Below are 23134 nucleotides of genomic sequence, written 5' to 3'. Positions count from 1 at the left end.
ATCGTCTTTTGAAATCAAGAGAAATTTATTGTTAAATTTCGATACTATTATTATCATCAAATAAATACATAAAGTATTTATTTTTTTCAAAGAAAAGACATAAAAATACTATCAAAGTTATTCCGTATTTGTATAAAGACACCTTAACTTTTAAAGTGTCTTATCACCCCACAGAACTATTTAATTTCTTTGTAAATGGACTATTTTGACCCATTCTCAAGTCTGGGTTGTTACCACGCACATGAGGCGCGTCATGCAATATTTTTACTACCATGTACCAGTTTAAAGGTGCCATGTGTCATTATTTTTCTTTATTATTAATTATTTAATCAATTTATGTCATCTTCCCCAAATTTAAACCCAAAATAATCATTGTTTGTCCTCATTTTTGACATGGTTTTGTTTTGAGCTTGCACAAATGTGTGGAATATTCAAATGAACTTCAACCCGAATTCTGATAAAATCGATTTCATGATGCCAGGACAAAGCTGCAGCCGCTATCGAAGAAGCTTGATCTCCTGGTTGTTATCTTTCTAGACAATAATGGCTCTCTTTTTGATGACCTGAAACGAGTTTATCACTGAAAATTAATGTGAAGGTGGGAGGAAGAAACTCTGTGTTAGTTGATGCAATATCTAGGCAGATCCCCCTTGGGGCGCTACTTAGATCTGGGAATAATTAGTGCAGATATGAGTTTTGCTACCAAAAGGGTTGCAACTAAAAACAATTTCACATTCAATATTTTCTTGTCACCTAACTCCATAGTTGAATAAAAAAATTCGAATGAAGAAAAATTAATGGAAGTTTTTTTTGAAGGTGCATGCCAAACTGAGAAGAAAAGGAAAGGAGAAGATTACTTTTCTTCAAAGAATAGGATCGGGTCGGGTTGAATTATATCATAGGAAGTTGAGCAACACACACCATTACATAGATTAGGAAATGAGTCAAAATGGTCCATTTACAAAGAAATTAAATAGTTCTGTGGGGTGATAGGATACTTTAAAAGTTAAAGTATCTTTATGCAAAAACGGAACAACTTTGATGATGCTTTATGTCTTTTCTCATTTTTTTTCATTCATTTTTACTTGACTACTTTGAGCATTGACATTTCTTAGAAAATAATAATTAATAGAAAACTTTTAAATCAATGTATAAGTTAAAGTGAACAATGAAAATAATAATTAAATTTAGATTTAAAAAGTGTTTAATTTGAATAAACACACAATTAATTAATGTCACATTCTATATATGGACCCTTACTTGCACTAATTGAAAAAATCAAATCATGAAAGAAGACCAACACATGAGGGGGAACATCTGGCACGTGCTTTATCTTATTGGATCTCAAACACATGGGTTGTGTTGCAACCCCACAAACCCTTTCATCACCAAAATGATTGATTTATTTTCGAAATCAAAGAAAGTGCATATCTACGTAAGTTTCCAACGAAAGAACCCTTTACCTTCAACTTTACAATATCATAATTTAGCTTACGAACTTAAATTTTTTTAATCACTTAAATTAGCTAATCATAATGAAAAATTAAGGAATGAAGTTTTCCATAAAAGGAATGCATAATATTCTTTAAAGACTTAATACTGAACATCATCTGATAATAAAAATAAATATTTCCTTAATGAATATACGAAGTTAAACTGTGACAAATAAAATAGGAAGGAGGAATATTTTAAAACTTTAGTTTTCCTTTTTAATTTTTTTTTTTACGTACTCTAATTCAAATTAATGCAAGATCAAATGTGCTAACATAACATAAATGCAAAATGGTCCCACTTCCAATCATTTTCAACTTAAATAGTTATAATTAGTGTTCATTGGTTAAACCAAAGGACCACAACCCATGGGTATGGCTAAACTTAGCCTCAAGAATATTCATTATTTGTCTTATCTAATTTAAAAGAAACAAACAAAAACAAACACTCATTTCCAATTAAGTTAAAAAATTTCCTTAATGAAAAAAAAAATCATGTATTTATTCTCATCCTAATCATCAGGTAAATTGAACTCGTGTCAAATTTAAATGTGCTATCTTAACATATGAAATATCACAAGAGATTGTAATAAGATAAGTAACTCATTTTAACTGTTCAAATTTAAATTCTAAAAATAGATCGTATTTATGTATATCGTTTAAAAAACGTTTTCCCCGAATAAAACTTCCTGATATTGATCCAAATAAGTAAGGCCTAAAGTAGCTAGGCAGGGGTAGAGCTAGTGGGTGGACCATGAAAGTGGCTCTTCACATGAACTGACACTGGAAAACTAAACCAGAATAGCACTAGTCTGTGGGTGCCTTATTGACTACATGCAATAATAGATGAAAGAAGGCAATTGGGTGAATCTAATCTCCATCAACTTGGTCCTTGCCTGCCCTCTCACTTCACGTCGGAGCAGAGACATATTCAAAATTTTGATAGTTTATTAATTTTTGAATAAATTAACGATATAATACATAGACATGATTTTTAATTTGATTTCAGCAGACTCTTAAACTTATATAAAATTGAACAAGTTGATACATGTGTCTTACGTGAAATAATACACGTAGGATGCCACATAGGACTCAAAATTGTCATGTAGGGTGCCATGTAGAACGAATGTGTTTATTTGTTTAATTTTATACAAGTTTAAGTGTTTACTCGTGCACACACAAAGTTAAGTGTCATAGTTATCAGCTGACACTAAGTTAAGGGTTATATTTATGTATTGTACATAAATTATTTATACATATAATGTGAATGTTATAAAGATACTGTATATTATAAGGTTATGTATGTTGAATTTATAATTAAAACTCTAGCTCTGTGTTTACGTGAACTTAGGTTATTATTTTGATTGAAATCTTTTCTATTGCGTAATTGTACAAGGCAAGATCGATTTCACACTAGAAGTGGATTAAAGAGTGCAAAAAAGTACCTTTCTATCGTACTTCAATGATTGAGTACTAGTGTTTTATTCATCTTATAAAAAAAATACATCGTAAAACATGGAATAAATTCTAAAGTTATTTTATTGCGTTTATTATTTGAGTACTGCATGTATGATGTATCTATCTTCGTTGATAATTTTTCTTCGATGAAAAAAAGAGAGGATATTGTTACTTTAGAATAATAAAGAATAAAGAAATATCTTCTAATAATAAGGCAAAGCAAAGGCTCGTGACTTATCTGTATTACTGTCTTTCTGGTACATACAAGTTGATCATCATATATAATAATAGTACTATGAATGGGGACCTCTCAAACAAGGCAAACAACTCATTTTCTCGAGCAACAGTTAACACTTTTTGTAAATATTTTTAAAATTTATAGAGATATTGAATTTAATGACAATTAATTAATGTCGATAAAAATTTTAACACTTTTATTAATATGTATAGTTATTATAGTGTTATATATATTTTTTTATACGCAACCCGCCGATCACCAATATGAGCTCAAAATGCTGATTAAATTTATAACCAATAAATAAATTAACATGTTATTTGCATGATTAGGAAGTTCTAATTAGTTAAGAAATGTTATGGTTAGTTTCTTAAAATGATTTGAAATTCTAAAATCCTAAAACTATAGGTAGGTAATGGTCAAAAATATTATTCCAAGCTAGATTCTCTAAGAGAGCATTTTGATATAGTGAAGCATTTTTTTGTAGTCAAAGGACCACAAGACCATAGAGATGATATATATAGACAAAATTATTGGAAAGTACTTTCATAGAAGGTATATCTAGGAACATCCTTACCGGTGAGTAGTTTTTGAAAATTTATCTGATCAAATGGAAGCTAATCAGAGATTTCAAATTCAATTTTTGAAAGTATAGAACTTCTTGACGTATAACGTGTTTCAAACTCTAATATAGTGATCATAAGCAACTTTTGAATTTAAATTTTATTGGTTCTAAATTCTTGGACAACGACTCAAGTGTTTGTAAATGAGTTATAGTTAGTATATTTTTCAAACATAACTATATATTGAATTTGAATCAAAATTATTGCGTTTTATCAAATTTATATATTTGAATCAGTCGGATCGAATCGAAAAAATTATGTTGGACCAACTTTTGCTGAGGACCACGGTGTGCAGCATCCCGTTTTTAGGCCCGTAATTATCTGCACTTCACGAGATTTTCTCCTTTTTTTTTTTTTTGGGCAGAAAAGGATTTATAGGGGTTAAATAATCACAAGAGTATTGTGATTCTCTTAATTAAATCTACCAAATTAAACTTTAATCATGATTCATGCATCACTTTTGACTTAAATATTATATACTTTATTCAACAATTTTGTTAAACTCGTGAGTATGACCCTAATCAACTAAATAATTAAAAGACCTAATCCAGAAAGTTGAAAAAACAATAAACAAACAAATTATTATTGTTAATGAAAAAAAAAGTTGAAAGAGACATTGTTTTTTTTTCAAGTTTATAAATTTGCATTTTGTTTCTTATTCTTTTTGTCCTTTGTTATTTTTGTCTGAACTCCAAATAATTGGGAAGAGATTTTTAAAATGGAAAAAAGACTTTGACTTTCATAAAGAGAATACATAAAAATTTATATTCTATTTTATCATCTCATATACTATATGCTGGGCCTATGTGTCTACACAAGTAATAATTTAATAAATATATTTGATTAAAATAAGTTATCTTTGATTAGACTTTTTGGTCTGGTGGTGAGGATTTTTCTCAAATGTTTTCTTTATTCATCCAATTTAACTAAAAGTCAAGAGAAATTGACCTTCTTGAAACTTCAAGAAAAGGATCCAACTTATTATTTTGGGGACTACTACTCTAGCCTTTTTATTCTAGCATGAAAAAGGCTTAATTAATTAATTAGTATGTAGTAGTACTAATTTCTTAAATGTATTTACTAATTAATTAATTTAAATGGGATGGATTGAGAAATGGAGATTAAAGGATAATAAGAGACTCCCTAGGTGTGGGGTTGTTTCTGACAAGGATCTTGAGTAGGTCCTACCAAATTGAACTACAAAGTTCAATGAAGATTGTGCCAATATGATATATAGGTGATTAGCTAGGGAAGGGCAAGTTGTGAAATGACGAAGGATACGGAGCGGTAAATATATTTTTATTCTTAACGAGAGTTTTCAGGTTTGAGTTTATAGGGTACAATGTCACCTTTCTTAAGGAGCGTTTTATCTCTTAATATAAAACTTTTCAACATGAATTCAAATTTAGTCACGTAGATATCAATATCAAATAAAAAAAATATAATTTATGTCTTAAATTACATGAAATGAATGAGTTTTAGGAGTGATAAACCAAACTTATTAAATACGTCGGAATTTTGATTGCATTAGTAACATGCCAAACACTTCGTTTGGGAATTAGGCTTTAGCAATCCAATATAAAGAAGGTGTCGAGGTCAACCTTTGAGATTGATTTTACGAATTTAAATTCAATTAAATTTTAGTATAATTATTAGATTTATATATATATTTACGTCTTTTCTCTTTTTTATTATTTTTTCTCTATTATATTCCATTGCTTCCAATTTTTTGCGTGATATACTTATTATTTTTGTTATTTCGAAATATAAATTAGCTAATCTATTAATAGCTTTTAATAAATATCATTATGACTCGAATTTTTGGATCGTGAATGAATGGATATGATGTCAAGTGGGCTAATTAAATTGTAACTTAGGAAACAAGTGGAGTGGATGTGGCCAAACTTAGCCCAACTCCATGGAACCTACACCCACTAATTCTCACATGTGATGCACGTGGCAGTTATATCTAAGAAGATCCTTTTTCTTCTAATGCCCAATCTTTTTCAATTTTCACTTTAAAATATTTTATTTGAATTAAATAATATATCAAAAATATTTTCTTTCATTTGTTTGACCAATATTTTTTTAGTCGGATTTTGAAAGGGTGATATCTTTTCAATATATTTAAGATTATAAAATTAAAAAATATTTTAATATATTTAACACATATTTAATTTTAATTATATAAAAAAATTAAAACAAAAGGATTAACTTTTATTTTGTTGGTCTTGTCAAAGGGCAAACTACTAACAAAGTTAACGGATCGAAAAATATAAAAATATAAATAAAAGAAAAAGACAAGGATTATTATTATTCATATCTCTTGACATTGACAATACGAAACTATTTGTATTTAAGATCCAACTTCGTTGGCATAAGCTTAGAGAAAAAATAATAATATTTATTATTTTCAAGAAAAGTTACTTTTTGGTATTTGATACTATTAAAAATAGATTTTTTTTTTAAATCAAAAAGGAAGAAAAGTTACCCCTCACTTCATTTGAATGTAGAAAGTGAAGTATTTTCATATTATTCTGAGTGAATTTTGAAAATATTACAGTTATTTCTTACAATTATACACATCACATTTTTGAGATTACATGAAAACTATGCTGCATATATATCACGTGTCCATTATTGGTTGTTATGAAGTTAATAAATTTTACATGATATAAAAATTTAAAATTGGTATATCTATTTTCTTACATATAATTTCTACTTACGTATGGGTCTTTTGCTTGTATAGAATAGCAAATTAATAATGTAAAATAAATACAGTAGCTACTGTTTGATTTATTTGTGTTCCTTAGCAAATAGTTTAATTTATTTGTGTTTCTTAACAAATTGTTTGTCAGTGTCGCTTGCCTCTCTTGCTTTATACAACATAATTGTATATATTGTGTTTCTGTTTGTATAAAGCGAGAGAAAATTTTATATACACATGCAAATGCAAATATCTCCGTCCTATACACTTATAATTACAACGAAATGGGCATAGCTTTCAGTTTTATATGTATAGCGAATTATATATTTATATATTTGTTATGGAGCGCAATTATGCAAATTTTGCTGTAGCATACAAATTTGAATTTTATGTTTGCAAGTTGCCCTTTTATTTTTATTTGGCCCATTGCAACTAAAAAACAGTTTTTACTTGTAATAAATAAATATTAATAAAGAGTGATAAAATCTTTATTAATATTAGTTAACTGATATTGAATTTAATGTCAGTATAAGCTTTGAAGATATTTACAAAAATTGCTACATATTACTAAAAATTTATTTTTAACTACAATTAAGTTATTACAATTCTGCAATTATTTTTCACTTTCCATATCATTGTTTTTTTATTTAGGGATAATGCCCAAGTACCCCCTCAACCTATGCCCGATATCTCAGAGACACACTTATACTATACTAAGGTCCTATTACCCCCCTGAACTTATTTTATTAATAATTTTTTACCCCTTTTTAGCCTACGTGGCACTATCTTGTGGGCCCAATGATGGTTGATTTTTTTTTCAAACTAGTGCCACGTAAGCTAAAAAGGGGTAGAAAATTACTTATAAAATAAGTTCAGGGGTAATAGAACCTTAGTATAGTATAAGTGTGTCTCTGGAATTTCGGGCATAGGTTGAGGGGGTACTTGTGCATTTTCCCTTTTATTTATAAGGTGGAGTTGTTTGTTCCATATAAGAGGATGAAATTAAACAATAATTTTTGTGTATGTATGGTAGGGTAAATTCCTATATGGATTATACTAGACCACAAATAGAGGATATCCTTTATATTTTACTCTATGGTCTTAGTTAAAAGAGACTTAGATTCTTTACATATTTTAGTTTGTTGTTTTAATTTTTACACAAGAAGAAAGAGACTTTACACATTTATTCTTCTTTATAAGTTTTGGACCACTTGTGACGCTACTATTAGGTCATGTAAAGAATTATTTGCATTTTTGCCTTTTAAACGAGTTGGTGTCTCAGTATGTTTCGTAGGGAGGGAGAAAAATATTTTCAAAAAATATTTTTTTATTTGATTGATACATTCTAAGTTTATTGTTTCTTCCCTCAACTCTCATCCCTCGTAAAATATTTTTTTATTATATAAAATACAGCCTTAATTTTTTATGTTGTCGTTAAAAGTTGGATTTATTTACCTCTAGCAAAACAATCATTATGAAATATTATAATCTAAAAGTATAAATTACATCCAACAAAATAATTATATAATCTAATTATTTTTTAATAGATAAAAATTAAAGGCCAGCTTAAAATAAAATGTAAACGGAAGTGCAAATGACACTTATCTTTCAAGTTAAGGAGAAATATAGCTCCTTAGCCTAAAATATAATACTACTGATACATTTTTTTTATTTTTTTTTAAAAGTTTCTTATTATCCGATTTTTTTTTTTAATCTTGCCCTACTATTCTATATTCGTGCTAGCTAGGAGTCCATTCGAGATTTGAACTCGTTATCAAAGTTAATTTCATATCTAAAATTCAAATACAAAATTATTAATTAAAATTAAAATAATCTCATTCATAACGTACTTTAAAATTATTGATAATTTTAACCCAAAATTTCTCTTAAACTAAATTTGGTTTCTAGTACAAGTTCTTTCGAGAATATAATGATGGCTTGTCTTATTAGAATTCCTCACAAATTGATTAATTTTATATTGATTGTGATTAGTTTTTTACATTCAAACTTTAAATCGATAATTTGAGCAAATTTATAAAAACCAAAATTTTCTATACTTACAAAATTTTACTTTGACTCGCCAAACTTTTAGAACCTTATCTTAAAAGCATTAGATTAATAATTAAGCAACCGTATGTGTGATCCTTCGATTTGTATGTCACTATTGCTGATCGATTTGACCATATTATTCTAGAATATTTTATAAATTTATTTGGTTACGATTTATTTTTGTACGTACACATTATGAAGGTTTTTATCTCCATTAAATTTATGTAAAAAATATAATTCATATAAAAAAGTCGTACACTGAAAAATAAAATAACTTTTAACAAAGATGACTGTATTCAATTAGATTCAAACTGAGCTTGATTAAAAATAAATATTTACTTACCGCTTTACTGTAATTGATTGATAAATGGAGTTTAATTTTGCTACAGTGCAAATTAAGTCGGCAAAACATCTTTCCCAAATAATGTGATTTTCATAATAAAATTCCCCTCCTAAGCCCTACTAAATGGGGTCCTCCTCCTCCTTAATATTCTCTTTCATCGTGATGATGATATCGTCACCAGAGATGAAATCAGAAATTTTTATTAAAAAATTTAAAATATAAATTTTTTTTACATACATAAAGGAATCAAAGATTATTCAACGTTTACTATATATAAAAATAATTTTAATTGTATAACAATCGACATATTTTTTTATCGAAAAAGATTCAAATAAACTCCTTAAATCTTACCTAACTTGGCTCCGCCCCTAATCATCATCATTAAATAGAACTTAAAGACTATATCCTTTTCCATTTAATCTCACCCATCTTCACAAACACCTCATTTTCTAAGAAATTTTATGCATGTGGGCGTGTTATTTATTGCATGAACCAACCCTTCACCCGTCTCTATCATTTTGCATTCCATACCAACATTAACTAAAACAAAATTTGTAATATATGATACAATTTGTGACTTAAAATACCAAAAGGGATTCAATGAATTCTAAAAATCAACCACATGGAACCTTATGTATGGAGAAGACACAACAACATTTGTTAGGCATGGGCATCATTTCAATTTCCAAATAAAATCATTCTACGATTTTATCGACCTTTTACAAATTTTGTCAACTATTCTGTCTACAACTTCAATAGAGAATTCGAAATGGAAAAGGTGTAGTACAAATGAGAATATCGTAGTCCAACGTCATTTCCAATTGTATCCCTTAAGACATGATCACAACTTAAAAAATCGAACTTACATTGTAGCAACAACTACTTTATTAATAACATAAGGTTAGAAAAATTGATTCTTTAAATTTGAAAAGGAAAGGATAAAAAGGAAGTAGATTTTTTTTTTGTTACTTGTAAAAAAAACTAAAGTTTTCTCACATGGAATTCGATTTCTTATTGGTCCACGTGTTTTCCACAAAATAGTTCCCCAAATCCTATTTGTGATTTGTTGGTCCAATTCTAGAAAATGAAATGAAAAACACCTATCTGTTTTTTCACTCAAATTCCATTCCATCCTTACAATAAAATGCTTATTCTTAAAATTTCTATCTTGGTGGAGATCCCACCACCATTACCATTTTCCCCCAAAAATCTTACAACATTATTTCCATTTTTCTTTCTCTTAATTCTCTCACAAAATTTCATTTGCACCTGAATTATTATCATGAAAATCATGTCTGCCACTTCAACAACCGTATAACTTATATCTCGCCACGTCATTTGTTTACTGTGTTTCGATATCGTTATGTTTTTCTTCTCCTTTTTACTTGCATTTGCACACTCGAGCTTTTGAAAACGGGACTCTCTAGCTATCTCCACTAGGTAACCGTAATGTCTGCATACAATCTACCTTCTCCGGACCCCACAACAAGGTCTGCATACAAACTACCTTTTTCGGACCCTACAATAAGATCTACATACAGTCTACAGTAAGATCGGTATACGATCTACCTTCTTCGAACCCTAAAGTAAGATCAGCATACAGTCTACCTTCTCCGGACCTCACTTGTGGAAAGATACCATAAGAAGTAGCAATGTCACGTTCTTAAAGTTAAATGCTTTTTCAAAAGAATCACAATAAAGAAACACTTGACCCGTGTATCACCCCAACTACTTCTTCAACTACATCCTCTATATATATAAACGCGCTAAAAAATAACTAGTTTAAATATTAGATATCGCGTTTTCAAAGAAACTCTAAAAATTAAAAAAAAGAAGCAGCAATATATAATAATGTCATTTTCTTATGCTAAAAACTGTTTACAACGGTTCTGTGTGGAGGAGTTCCAAATGGATACAGAAACCACACATAGTGGTTTTTTCTCTAGTGATCTTCTACCATCACTTGGAGCTCGAATCAACTACGCTACTAAACTCCGAAGATTCATCATTTCGCCTTATAATCCACGTTACAGGTAAGATAAAATGACTCTGATCGACTGATTGACATTTCCGCTTTTGAACTTAATGATTGTTATGATTTCAGGTGTTGGGAGATGTTTCTAGTTGTTATGGTTATTTACACAGCTTGGATTTCTCTGTTTGAAGTTGCATTCTTGTCATACAAGAAAGATGATACTCTGTTCATTGTTGACAACATTGTTGATTGCTTCTTTGCTATTGACATTTTACTTACTTTCTTCGTCGCGTATCTTCATCCAGAGTCTTATCTTCTTGTTGATGAACCTAAGAAAATAGCAATAAGGTATAGTTAAAGATTCAATCTTTATGTACATATATAAACAGAGGGAATGAGATTTTCTAAATTTCTAATTATATGTCAATGTGAGTAAACAGGTACTTGTCAACATGGTTCATTTTCGATGTATGTTCTACTGTACCATTCCAATCGTTGATACTCGTCTTCACGGATCATAAAGAAAGCGGAGGAGTTGGATTCAGATTGCTCAGCATGCTCAGATTATGGCGTCTCAGACGAGTCAGTGCCCTGTTTGCAAGGTCCAAAATACCACACTGTATTTGGTTTCTACATCATGAATTATGATCAATGCTAAAAAAACTCACATATATAAGCCGGTTTGCTTTCCTTCAGACTTGAGAAGGATATCCGGTTCAACTACTTCTGGACGCGATGTACAAAGCTCGTATCAGTAAGTCCTATCCATGCTTTAAAAAAAGATGATTTTAAAAAATATGTTTTTGACAAGCAACATGTGGTTTGTTTGGAGTTCAGGTGACATTGTTTGCAGTTCACTGTGCTGGATGCATTAACTATATGATTGCTGATAGATATCCTGATCCGAAAAAGACATGGATTGGTGCTGTATATCCAGATTTCAAGCAACTAAGTGTTGGGGATAGATACATAACTTCATTGTACTGGTCTATTGTAACGCTGACCACAACCGGTTATGGAGACTTGCATGCTGAGAACTCAAGAGAGATGCTGTTTGACATCTTTTACATGTTATTCAACTTGGGATTGACATCGTACTTAATTGGAAACATGACTAACCTTGTTGTTCATTGGACTAGTCGCACCAGAAACTTCGTATGCTTCTTCTTCTTCTTCCTCCTTCTCTGTCTCCGTATATCGCGTGTTCTTCATCTTAAACCTGTGAAGTCTTGTTTCTTTTGTAGAGGGAGACGGTGAAAGCAGCTCAAGAATTCGCGAAAAGGAATCAGTTGCCTCCAAGAGTGCAAGATCAGGTTTTGTCTCACATGTGTCTCAAGTTCAAAACAGAAACATTGAAACAAGAAGAGACTCTTAATGGCCTGCCTAAAGCCATTAGAACAAGCATTGCACACCATCTGTTTTTTCCTATAGTTCAAAATGTTCATTTGTTCCAAGGTGTTTCACGGAACCTCCTTTTCCAACTGGTAATTTTCTCCCCTTCCCTTGCCGTCTCTTTTGTTCTCTCGATCACTCTTGCATTGGTTTTAACAGTGTGATACTTTGATTTCTAAGGTTCCTGAAATGGAAGCTGAATACTTCCCTCCGAAGCAAGACGTAATTTTGCAGAATGAGGCACCAACTGATCTGTATATAATAGTTTCAGGAGCAGTGGTAAGTTTAGTTTATAGATTTTGTGCATACTATTAAAGCTGTGTTTGTCATGTTGTTAATCAGTATGTTATATGTTATTGTTGCAGGAATTTATAGCACAGATTGAAGGGCTAGAGCAAGTATGTATATTACTACATAGTAACTATTATTATTAAGTGTCAACTTTAGGATATATAACTAAATCTCTCTTCTCAATCATGTTCCCAAACAGACAATTGGAAAAGCTGTTGCAGGAGAAATATTTGGAGAAATAGGTGTTTTATGTGGGAGACCACAGCCATTTGCTGTTCGAACCACCGAGATTTCTCAGATTCTAAGGCTAAACAGGACATCATTGATGAACATTCTTCGAGCAAATCCAGAAGATGAACGGATAATTATGAACAATCTATTGATGGTAAGTAAACCAGATTATGTACTGGTAAATCATCCACTGTTGTTATTGCTTAGGAAAAAAAAAACGAAATTGACAAATCGGTTCTTTTTGTTAATCAGAAACTTCAGGGATTTGGAGGTTTTGGTTATGTGGACCACCAATCAAACGCAGGACCAGAAATCAAAAGGCATGATGATATCACACTTACTAGCATAGATATCAATAATTTGGAAGCTAGAGTTAAGAAGCAAGAGAAAGATGATGGACAAGAAGTAAACAAAACCATGAATGATTTGTCAATAAATCTTGAAAATAAGAGTGAGTTAAGTGAGCATAATGTAGAGCTCATTGGACCAGATGAGGGAACAAAGAGCTGTCAACTGAAGCCTGAGGTCCCCTTTTGTTCCAACTCTTGCCTTAAAAGACCCACATGTAGTACCAGTTCAAGTGGCTCTCAAGGGACAAAATCTACCCACCATAAGAAGAGAATCACCATTCACATGAAGAAAGAACCATTGCATCACCAGTTTGGGAAACTAATCATTCTACCTGATTCACTACAAGAGCTCTTCAGAGTAGCAGGTAATTACCTTTCATTTTGTGAAAGTTGAAAGAACGCCGATCATTCTTTCTCACTCTGGAGCTTCCTCCAACTGCAGGTCAAAGATTTGGAGGTTGTGATTTCCAGAGAGCTGTAAATGCAGAGGATGCTGAAATAGATGACATTGATGTTGTCAGAGATGGCGACCATTTGTTTTTCCTTTAACACAAATGCTTGAGCATAGAATATAATCATCATTGATCGCGAATCAAAAGTGTAGAGAAGAGGTTCAAAGCAATTGTATATTGATCTCATTGTGTAAATGTTAGGCTAAATGATTCAATCTTTGTATCTCCAAAGGGAGAAATCAAAGCTGTAGATGTAATACATCAATTACAAGAATAAGTTCCAACTTACTACAGAAGGATTACACTATCCTGTTCTTTCCCTGAATAACAACATAGAGCTTTAAGCCTTTAACACTTGAATAAAAATTGTAATTATCTCTGTATGCACTACACAAACAAGATGTTCATCGAAAATTCCCCGCCTCAAGTATCACTCGAGTAGAAGTTTCAGATGGAAATTTCAGGGAGCTTCATCTAAATGGAACATTTGTGAATAAGCTTCCATGAGGTCACTTCCAACCTAATGAACCGACTTAAACGAATTAAAATGCCATCTGAGATTGCTGAAACATGTTCTCTTGGGTCATCTGAATCTCCGCTAATACTGGAAAAAATATTTCTTCTTGCAAGCAAAGTATCAATCATACACTTCTAGAAATTATTGGAATAGGATGAGCTTCTGTGTTGAATACATACTCATCCAAAGGGATCGTGGTGCTATTACCGAACAGCAAATAGATGTATTTGAGTGTTTCACCCAAGAAAAAAGTCTCCATCTTGTCTCTTCTTTGTGGAGGAATAACAGTAACATCGTCAAGAGAAGTGTAACCTCCAGAATCAATCTTAGTGTACTTCTCAAATGCCTCAAAAATTTGCCAGCCCCATTCACGATACCTGAAGAAGAGTCCACAAAGTTAACAAACTTAGTTGTTCAAGCCCATAAAGCAAAAGTACACAACTTTAAAATAAGAACATACTTTGAATCGCCAGTAATGCGATACAGATAAAACAATGATTCAACAGTTTCAGGGCGCAAAAGATTGTGACGATCAGCAGGCTTTATGATTATGTCATTCAAATATTTCGAACTTTTGTTCCCACCACCAGGACCACCTTCAGAATTTCCCTGCTCGAAGAAAACAAGATACCAGAAAAACATTTATGATGCAAGAATTTTTCCAATTATGTCATAATAGTACTTCAAGTCAGGGTAGACATATGAACACTATCATTAATTTATATTGCATCTCACTAATGATGATATTAGATTGTTCAAGTCAAGATAGGCACATTTTCACTCTGATTGTTTTCCAGATTGGTTTGATTCATTTCAGTTTGACTTTTTATTTTTGACTTAGAGCCCCTTTGGATTGGCTTAATAAAAGTAGCTGATACGTCAAAAATAAAAAGTCAACCTGAATGACTTTTAAGTCAAAAAATAAAAAGTAGGGTAAAACGTACTTTTGGTTTTTAACTTATTTTAAGTCTGTCAAACCCTTCCCAACTTATTTAACTCAATTTTGACTTATCTTAAATTATTTTTTATATTTGTCAAATACTTCCAAAAGTAAAAAACCGACATAAAAGTAGGTTTGGCCAACTTTTAAGTCAATCCAAACACCCTCTTAGAAGCTACTTTTATTAAGCCAATGCACAAGGGCCCTAATTCTTACATCTTTTACAACTGATTAATCCGTGTTACATCTAGACATAAAAGAGTTAAAACACAGATCAGAAGTTTAAGATATGCAACAGAATTCTTTTAACTTTCAAAAACTCACCTTCCTCAAAAAAGAAAAGAAAAAAGACCGATAAAGGAAAACTGAAAACACCACCTTACATAATATGATAGTTGCCAAAAGTGATGAAGGAAATAAAAATGTTTCAACTCACCTCAATATTGAAATAAGCTATTTCTGGAGCAAGGCCAGTAGAGGTTACTGAGTATATTTCCACGCAAGTCTTAGCCAGATCTTCAGCAAGCTTTAGGTTTTCCATATCTTCAAAAGTGAGCAAGTTCTCTCTCATAGCTCTTTCCTTTGTCAACCCCTTTGTAGCACCAAGGGCTAGGGTACCAGGAAGGAAACACACCTGCGGATGATGTCAAATGATATCAAACTTATAAGAACAGACATCAACATTTAAGATACGGCTTTCATACATTTAGGAAAACAAGTCTCATTGTGAATAGAAAAGAAAGAGGCAGGAGAAGATTAATTTCTTTAATTAAGATTCGAGATTATATACTTCAATAAAAAGCACATTACTGAAATGTATACCCTAGCTAGTGAGGTAAAGCTATATGATATCTGCAACTTGTAATCCATCATAAATCAATGCACTCAGAAGAAGAAAATCAAAGTTACGGCCAGTGATTTTAGTATGTTAGTGAACTCTTTGAGCGAGCAAAATGAATGAAGAATTTGGAGAAAAAGAAAAGAAAAAAACGTTCTATCAGCATAAGAAATTTATAATAGAGAATTGGCTTAACATATCAAGGAAAGGATTTCCATGTTGCTTAAGAAGATTAATTATTTTTCAAAAGGAAAAAATAGAATTCTGCGGCTAACTGTGGCATCGTGCAGCTGATTCCCTGTTAGTCCCATTTTGACCTTTTCACTTTACAATGCTGAAGTATATTTGAAAAAGAATAATAAGAGAAATGGCATACCAGGTGATCCATCTTTGGACTGAAACCACCTTCTTGCCCATATGGCAATTCTCCCACAAAGACCAAGCCATTTGGAACAGATTTGCGAACAAGAAGGTGCCTGACACCTTTAATTGCTTCGACATACATATCGTACAAGTATGAAAAGTTAGTTCCTTTCTGCTGAAGCCACACTTTGATAAGATACTCATAATAGCTATCACCACGAGATCCAAGTCTAATATTGTCTCCACTAAACTGTCCGGATTGAGGGCTGACATCATCATAAGCTCAAATGATGAGTCAACTGGTATAACAGTTCTTTATTTTCTTAATCCAACAGTAGACAAGTAAGAATAAATAAATATAAAAACCACCCATTCTTAAACATGTAATCTGCAGGGTTAAATTCCAGCTTTTGCTGAGATACTTACATGGCACAAGAAATGGTGAAGTATCACTTGAAGTGGCTGAGCATGGAAAGAAAGATGTGGCGGTGAAAGCATATGCTGAAGCAAGTGAACAAGATATTTTCACCTCGACCCATTCAGAGATCCTAACCACAACTAGATGCTAGTCTTAATATGTTAAGGAAGCATGAATATATATGTGTGTTGTGTGTGTGTGTGTGTGTGTGTACTAATAAAGGTACTCGCTTATAGCAGACATGCCCTTTCTTTCTTTGGTAGTAATGGTGTCTGAGCCAGCTTACATGCAACTCAATGAATCCACCTAGGTACCTACTACCTTACACCTGTACAAGTACCGGTTAATTCTATCCTAATGTACACATCTAGCATGGTTCTACAACAAGAATTAAATGTACTGATAAGGATGCCCATATGTTCTGGTTGTGGAGAGGAAAGTGAAATTTAGGTTTAGACTTCGTTTACGATTAGATAACTTGGAAATCATGAACAAATAGTGAAGACATTTAAGGATCCTTGGCAAGAAAGATTTGTGTTTCAAATTTTGAAACATGTCTTGCAAATTATATGCAGGATTTCTGGAAGTGAGCACAAAAGCATTTTTCTAACATGATACAGTGAAGAAGGAATTGGCAATGGAAAAATTAGTTTAGTGCAACTGTAAGTAGGAATTTAGAATCAGGAGACAGAAGAGTAACCAGCAATACATATACAACTAGATGTAGAAAATACTGTTCTGGTTTTCTTGCATGTTGAATAGTAGAAGTTAATTGGCTCTACAGATATCGAGTGAACTGTAGACCATCTTCATCATAAGATGTTCTTAAACAGTTAATCTTGTCAGGAAAGCTATATTTACTTTAACAATAAAACAAAGAAACAGGCAGAACATAAAGAAGCCTTTTTTAAAATCATATGGTTATGTTACCGTTGCATTGAATGCCCTACATTATTAGAAGTTGCATTGAATTACCGGTCAACAAGACGCATTTCAAGATACTGGAATTATTGCAGAACATGATATAATTACTTTTCAGATATTCCGAGGGCAAGCATCTGCCTATACAAGCTGGCATAGGAAAATACGATCTTAGTTACTTACCTAATGTATATAGGGACCAGTCCCTCCACCTTTGGCAAAGTCTTTATATGTTGTAGAACCTTCATGGCTTCTGTGCTATACTTTGGATCACCTGTTAAATAACTAAGATAATTAAATTCAAGCTGTATAGTTGCAACTTCCGCAGTGCTACTCAGACCATCAGGAGCAGGATGTGCAGACTTTTCACGCAGGACTACATCACTGTATGGAATATCGGATGGACTTGCTGTAAAAGCAGTAAGTAGGCGATCAGCCAAGTTCTTAGCATTTTCCAGGTAAATAGATGGATTAGGCCCTTTCTGTTCTGGAATTCTCCCTTGACTTCCACCACTTAAGTGATAAGCACTCAAAAGACCACCTAGAAGTCGTATTGTAGTTTCAAAGAGATTTACTTGGCCTTTCTTTTCAATCCTCTCAGGAAGATGTTTCTCAATCCACGAGCCTGCTTCATGAACGACTTCATCAGCTCCCATAATCATAGCCGTGTCTAAAGCGTCAATAATTGTAGCTCCCAAACCTCCTAAACCATTAACCCCTCTATGGCTTAAGGGCATAAGTTCATCATAACCCATGGCATGGGCTTTGTATCCAGACCAGGCATGGATAAATGCATCTTTCACCTTCTGTTGTCTTGCCACCCATTCTGGCTCCTCTCTTTTCATGGACTCTTGAATGGATCTATTCCTACTAATTATTTCATCAGGAGATAACCGGGGTGGAAGTCTAGGTGGTTTCCTCCAAAATCTCCTGAATTTACCACTTCCATGAGTCATGAGATTTTCTCCTTCCTTTGATCCATCATTTTTTGCTATACCATCAGACACGGGATGGACAGCACTTTTATTAGTCAGTACTAGATATGCTAAACCACCAAGCATCAGTAACACGAGAAGTTTCCCAGTGCTACATTTCAAATAATCTCGTTTCCCATTACTGGTTAATAGAACCTGAGAAATTACCTGAAAAGATAAGCAGAACTATAAAATTTCAGCATACAAGAGAAACTACAAAATTCTGCTGCAGAAATACTAAGACCTTTCAAGGAATGAAAATGATCTGGAAGCTATCTCAATTTTAAAAGCAAGAATTTATATGTGCATTACTGGTGCTAGGGAAGATAGTCAGAGATAAAGCACACTTCTAATATGCAAGCTATAGGCAAAACCCACCATATATGGCCATTTAGGTGCTACAAAAACAAATTATTTAAGTAAAGGTAAAATAGCAAATTCAACATAATTTGGTTCCTGAAGTCATTAATGTCACAAGTCAGGGTCACTACATTGTGGGCAAATACTGACGTGCTCCGAGTCTCAGCCCACTGTCCTCACTCGGGTCTTGGATCCATTGAATCTGTCCTTAATCGCCCTAATGTAAGCTGCAAGTACACGTCTAGCTTTCAAACGACTCCATAGAACCCTCCAAGGGACTTGGGGGATGTTCGAATTGACTTTTTTAAAGTGGCATATAAGTTAAAAGCTAAAAGCAATAAGTTGGGAACACCCATTTTTTGGCTTTTGACTCTTCTTTTTGTTCTTTTTCAGCCAAAAAAAAATGCTTAAAAGCACTTTTTGTGTTTTTCGAACACTTCCAAAACAAACAAAAAGAGTTTAAAAGTCGAAAGCTACTTAAAATAAGTCAATCCAAATACCCACTTTGTCGAAAGCTTTTTCTAGGTCAACAAACATCATATGTTCCCTCTTCCACTCCCTATACTGCTCCGTCAATCTCCTTACGAGATGTATGACTTCAGTAGTCTCTGGAACGATGCACCATAAGTACACTATATAAAGGTTGCTGCCCGTTAAGTTAGGCCTTGGTCCTAACTCACACCTCAAAAGCTAACTCAAATGGAAGAGGATTGCCCAAGCCTTATTAGGAGTCCACCCATCTTGTTAACCACCAATGTGGAACTTTTGTCATTCTTTAACACCCAACTTCATGCCCAGTGCTTCGCATTTGGTGCATTAACAATTTTGATTTTGGGGGCCCTCATACCATGTTAAATTAGGCTTAGTTCACACCCCAAAAGCTAGCTCAAAGGGAGGAGAATTACCAAATCTTTATAAGGATTCTTCCACACCCAAATTAAAAAAGAATTTTCACACGTTTGACCCATGGAAAAAAAATTAGGTCCGCATGTGAGGAGTGTGTTGAGAGTATCATGAACTAATAAAAGTGTGTTCTCTCTAAAATTAGAGAGAACACACTTTTATTAGTTAATGATATTCTCAACACTACCCATACCAAGAAGAAAAGAAAACTTTTGTAAGGCACCAAATATACTATTTAGACTACATCAAAGCACTCCGTATTTCTATGAAAAAATCCAAGCTACTCGAATTCATGATATAAGATATGCCAGAATTGACAATAATATGAGAGAAAATGGAAAACTGCTCTCTTTCTAACTTATGAGGTGCAATTTCCATTTGAAATATTCAAGAATATTTAACTGTCTGCCATCATATTGATTCCTTAAGTTAATCTTCAGAACTCCAATTTATTTGAGATTCAAATATGAATGGCAAAATGACACTTTTTATATCACAATTTTATGTTATTTTATTATTATTTTTTATATTTTTCCTATTTCGTCTTTATTAGTGACGCTTATTACGTGGCATGAATCATGAACTTCAGATATATGGCAACAGACTTAATTAGAAAGGAACAACTCAATATGTGAATGAAATACTTTTTCACACTCTTTAGAACAGTCAAATCAGACCATATTAAAGGGGTTAATGCTGTTGTAAGCAAATCGCTACGCAAAGCTGTGAGCAATTACCACTCTTTCCAGTCGAGATTTCCAACTTCCTCCTTTCTTTTGATCATGTCTTAGATTATCAACTAAGCTCTGAAGGAAATTAAACTGGACAACTCTTTAAAACTCAATTCCGTTACTCAAGGTTATTATAAGGAGCAAAGTAGATGATTAATGAATATATAACCAAACCTATCAGTGAACTAGGCTATTACATGAACACTGCCAAGGGTAGTGAGTGTAACAAATTCATCCAATAAACATCTAAAGAATATGGAGAATACATATTAAAATAGAGAAGACGCACGGAGAAGTATTTAGAAAAAGACTGATAGCTGAATAGAACATTAAGATCCCTTCCCAGGAAAATTCTGCATATTGATATCACATTCCCTCTTTTGTACATTCATCCAATAAACATCTAAAGAATATGGAGAATACATATTAAAATAGAGAAGACGCACGGAGAAGTATTTAGAAAAAGACTGATAGCTGAATAGAACATTAAGATCCCTTCCCAGGAAAATTCTGCATATTGATATCACATTCCCTCTTTTGTACAATTGTTTTTTTATGAAAAGGTAAAGCTTCTTTTGAATAATGGTTTCACATATCCTTTACCAAGAGTCCAACAGAAGTACCTTCTCTTGATGTAATTTTTTTGGACTTTTATAATTCTTTTTAGTATTGTGCATATGTTTCCTGAATATCAGAGTTTTACAATCAAATCACAAATTCGTCCAGGTCTGATCAAGGTCTTAAAATTGATCGAGTTCACCATCAATAAGCACAAGAATTAAATGATACACTAATCATTAGCCAAACTCCAGCTTTCCACCAATAACCAAAAGGAATCATGTCTCCTTAGGGTAGAGATTCGCCGATTAACCTTTGGGGTTGAGAAGAAAGGAATGTTTAGTAAGAGACAACAATGGTCTTATCCATAGCTACTCTAATTGGTTTTTAATTTAGTTCTCTCAAATATGTTAGCAGTAATATCTTATATTTATCCCATGGCAATGGGGTCCAAATCTTATAATTGAAATAGAAACTAAAATTTAGTTATCACCACCTTCAACCAAAGTTGGCTATCTCTTTTTCTTATGTAGCCTTTACAGGCTGAGACGATAATAACGCTTTTAAAGGTGTCCGGATACTAAGATGCACAACATAAAACTTGTTAATTATATCGAAAAAGGTGGTTTCGTGTAAGTACAACACTGTTGCAGCACCCTTTCATGTAACAAACTGCATACCAAGTCCAAATATTAAAATCCTCCCCCCGAACCCCACCGCCAAAACCACAAAAAGAGGGGCATAACGAAAACTTTCAGAATGAGAGTGCCGATGGTTAAAAGGCTTTAAAAGAGAACTCAGCTCAAAAAGGAAAGTGGTACATTAATATAAAAATATAGTATACTACTTAGCTCAACAGCTTACTTGAGACTCCTTCAAAAATTAGACAATCTAATATTCAAATCAATGGCCTATCAATCATTGGTTGACCAGTCACGGAGCTCTCAATGCTAGCTATATACCAAATCAAGTTTAAGAACAACCATGTTTGACTTGCATATATTTTTTTATTTCTCGTATTCCGAACTGGCTCTTACTTTCTCAAATTGAGTGGCTTGTGAACATTATTTCCCATTTTAGCCACACTTTCACCAGGGCATACTTCAGTTCACATCAGAGAAAAAATACAAAAAAAAAAAAAGTTATCTGATCATATCTTTCAGTTAGCAAAACGACATTTCATAACCAAAAAGCCTCCTTTTCCTCCTCTCAAACTACGCAAATAGACAAATCAGGTTATTTCCAAGCTGTTCTATGAAGAAAACAAATCAGCGCACTTCTAAACTAATCCTTACTCTGTTCAGAGATCGAAATTCAAAAAAAATTAAAAACAAGATTCAAAGGAACGAATTCTGATTGAGCTAGCTGACCTGAGATACGGATCGCTGTCTGAACTTGGCGTTATCGTAGTGCACATCTTTCATTGAATAGGGCAATGATTTCGACATCGTCTGATTCTCGATACAAAACAAAAGAGCAACAACTTCAGATTCTCAATTTGGCTCTGCCTTACAGCAGCCGTAAACGCGTGTGTATTGCCTACTATAGTACAGCGGCGCGTGCACGTATATAGGAGTGTATTATTGTACAGAACCAGATGAATATTAAACTGGGTGTCGCCGGAATCCGGAGGTGACCATCGATGGAAGAGTGATGAGATATGGCATTTGAAGGAACGACCAAATTAGTCCAATTAAACCATGGTTAAATTTTATTTTCTACAATATATATGTCAAATCAATAAATACATACAATAATTATATATACTCATATTTATTAAATGATATATTAAATTTAAAAGATTGGGTGAAATAACAAACATTTAAATCATATTACTAATGTTATAGTTACTATTTAGGAAAATTCTAATTTGTAGGTATAGTTTCGTTCAATCTTGTTATTAATCTGATTTGTATAATTCACTTAATTTTTATAAGTCTAAAATTTGGATAATTCGATTTTTGATTATATAATTAAAAGGTTTGTTTATGCTTACTCTAGCTATTTATATATGA

The 23134-nt window shown here is 32.5% G+C and overlaps 2 protein-coding genes and 2 long non-coding RNA genes across 4 annotated transcripts; 2 read left to right on the top strand and 2 right to left on the bottom strand.

The window, feature by feature from the left end:
- The first annotated feature begins 10658 nt into the window (after positions 1-10658).
- Positions 10659-13892, top strand: LOC101246498 (potassium channel KLT1). The gene is made up of 11 exons (XM_004233070.5): positions 10659-10938; positions 11010-11228; positions 11321-11482; positions 11577-11634; positions 11718-12035; positions 12125-12364; positions 12453-12551; positions 12638-12670; positions 12763-12948; positions 13047-13509; positions 13587-13892. Exons 1-11 carry the CDS (start codon positions 10757-10759, stop codon positions 13691-13693), a joined length of 2067 nt encoding a protein of 688 aa, XP_004233118.1. The 5' UTR covers positions 10659-10756; the 3' UTR covers positions 13694-13892.
- LOC112940932 (uncharacterized) lies at positions 10750-12131 on the bottom strand. The gene is made up of 2 exons (XR_003245260.2): positions 12000-12131; positions 10750-11209 (listed from the first exon to the last, which is right to left on the bottom strand). It is a non-coding gene; the product is annotated as an uncharacterized lncRNA (long non-coding RNA).
- LOC101246787 (mannosyl-oligosaccharide 1,2-alpha-mannosidase MNS3-like) lies at positions 13757-22877 on the bottom strand. Its single transcript, XM_004233071.5, has 6 exons — positions 22490-22877; positions 17777-18735; positions 16268-16520; positions 15490-15687; positions 14574-14722; positions 13757-14490 (listed from the first exon to the last, which is right to left on the bottom strand). The coding sequence occupies exons 1-6, from the start codon at positions 22565-22567 to the stop codon at positions 14238-14240; spliced, it is 1890 nt and encodes a 629-aa protein (XP_004233119.1). The 5' UTR covers positions 22568-22877; the 3' UTR covers positions 13757-14237.
- LOC138342216 (uncharacterized) lies at positions 16722-16994 on the top strand. The gene is made up of 2 exons (XR_011215022.1): positions 16722-16857; positions 16895-16994. It is a non-coding gene; the product is annotated as an uncharacterized lncRNA (long non-coding RNA).
- Positions 22878-23134: the final 257 nt, after the last annotated feature.

The sequence above is a fragment of the Solanum lycopersicum genome, chromosome 2 (assembly GCF_036512215.1).
Source record: "Solanum lycopersicum chromosome 2, SLM_r2.1".
Lineage (NCBI taxonomy): Eukaryota > Viridiplantae > Streptophyta > Magnoliopsida > Solanales > Solanaceae > Solanum > Solanum lycopersicum.
Note: the sequence above shows the minus strand (reverse complement) of the source record. Positions and strands in the feature narration are given on the sequence as shown.

What these genes read in the sequence shown, in the direction of transcription:
- LOC101246498 (XM_004233070.5), top strand. Translation starts at nt 10,757, where the DNA reads ATGTCATTTTCTTATGCTAAAAACTGTTTACAACGGTTCTGTGTGGAG. An exon ending in GGAACCTCCTTTTCCAACTG is followed by an intron (nt 12,365 to 12,452) that starts GTAATTTTCTCC and finishes TTGATTTCTAAG; the next exon opens with GTTCCTGAAATGGAAGCTGA. An exon ending in TTATGAACAATCTATTGATG is followed by an intron (nt 12,949 to 13,046) that starts GTAAGTAAACCA and finishes TTTGTTAATCAG; the next exon opens with AAACTTCAGGGATTTGGAGG.
- LOC101246787 (XM_004233071.5), bottom strand. Translation starts at nt 22,567, where the DNA reads ATGTCGAAATCATTGCCCTATTCAATGAAAGATGTGCACTACGATAAC. An exon ending in GTCCAAAGATGGATCACCTG is followed by an intron (nt 15,688 to 16,267) that starts GTATGCCATTTC and finishes CATCATCCGCAG; the next exon opens with GTGTGTTTCCTTCCTGGTAC. An exon ending in TAGCTTATTTCAATATTGAG is followed by an intron (nt 14,723 to 15,489) that starts GTGAGTTGAAAC and finishes TTCTTCGAGCAG; the next exon opens with GGAAATTCTGAAGGTGGTCC.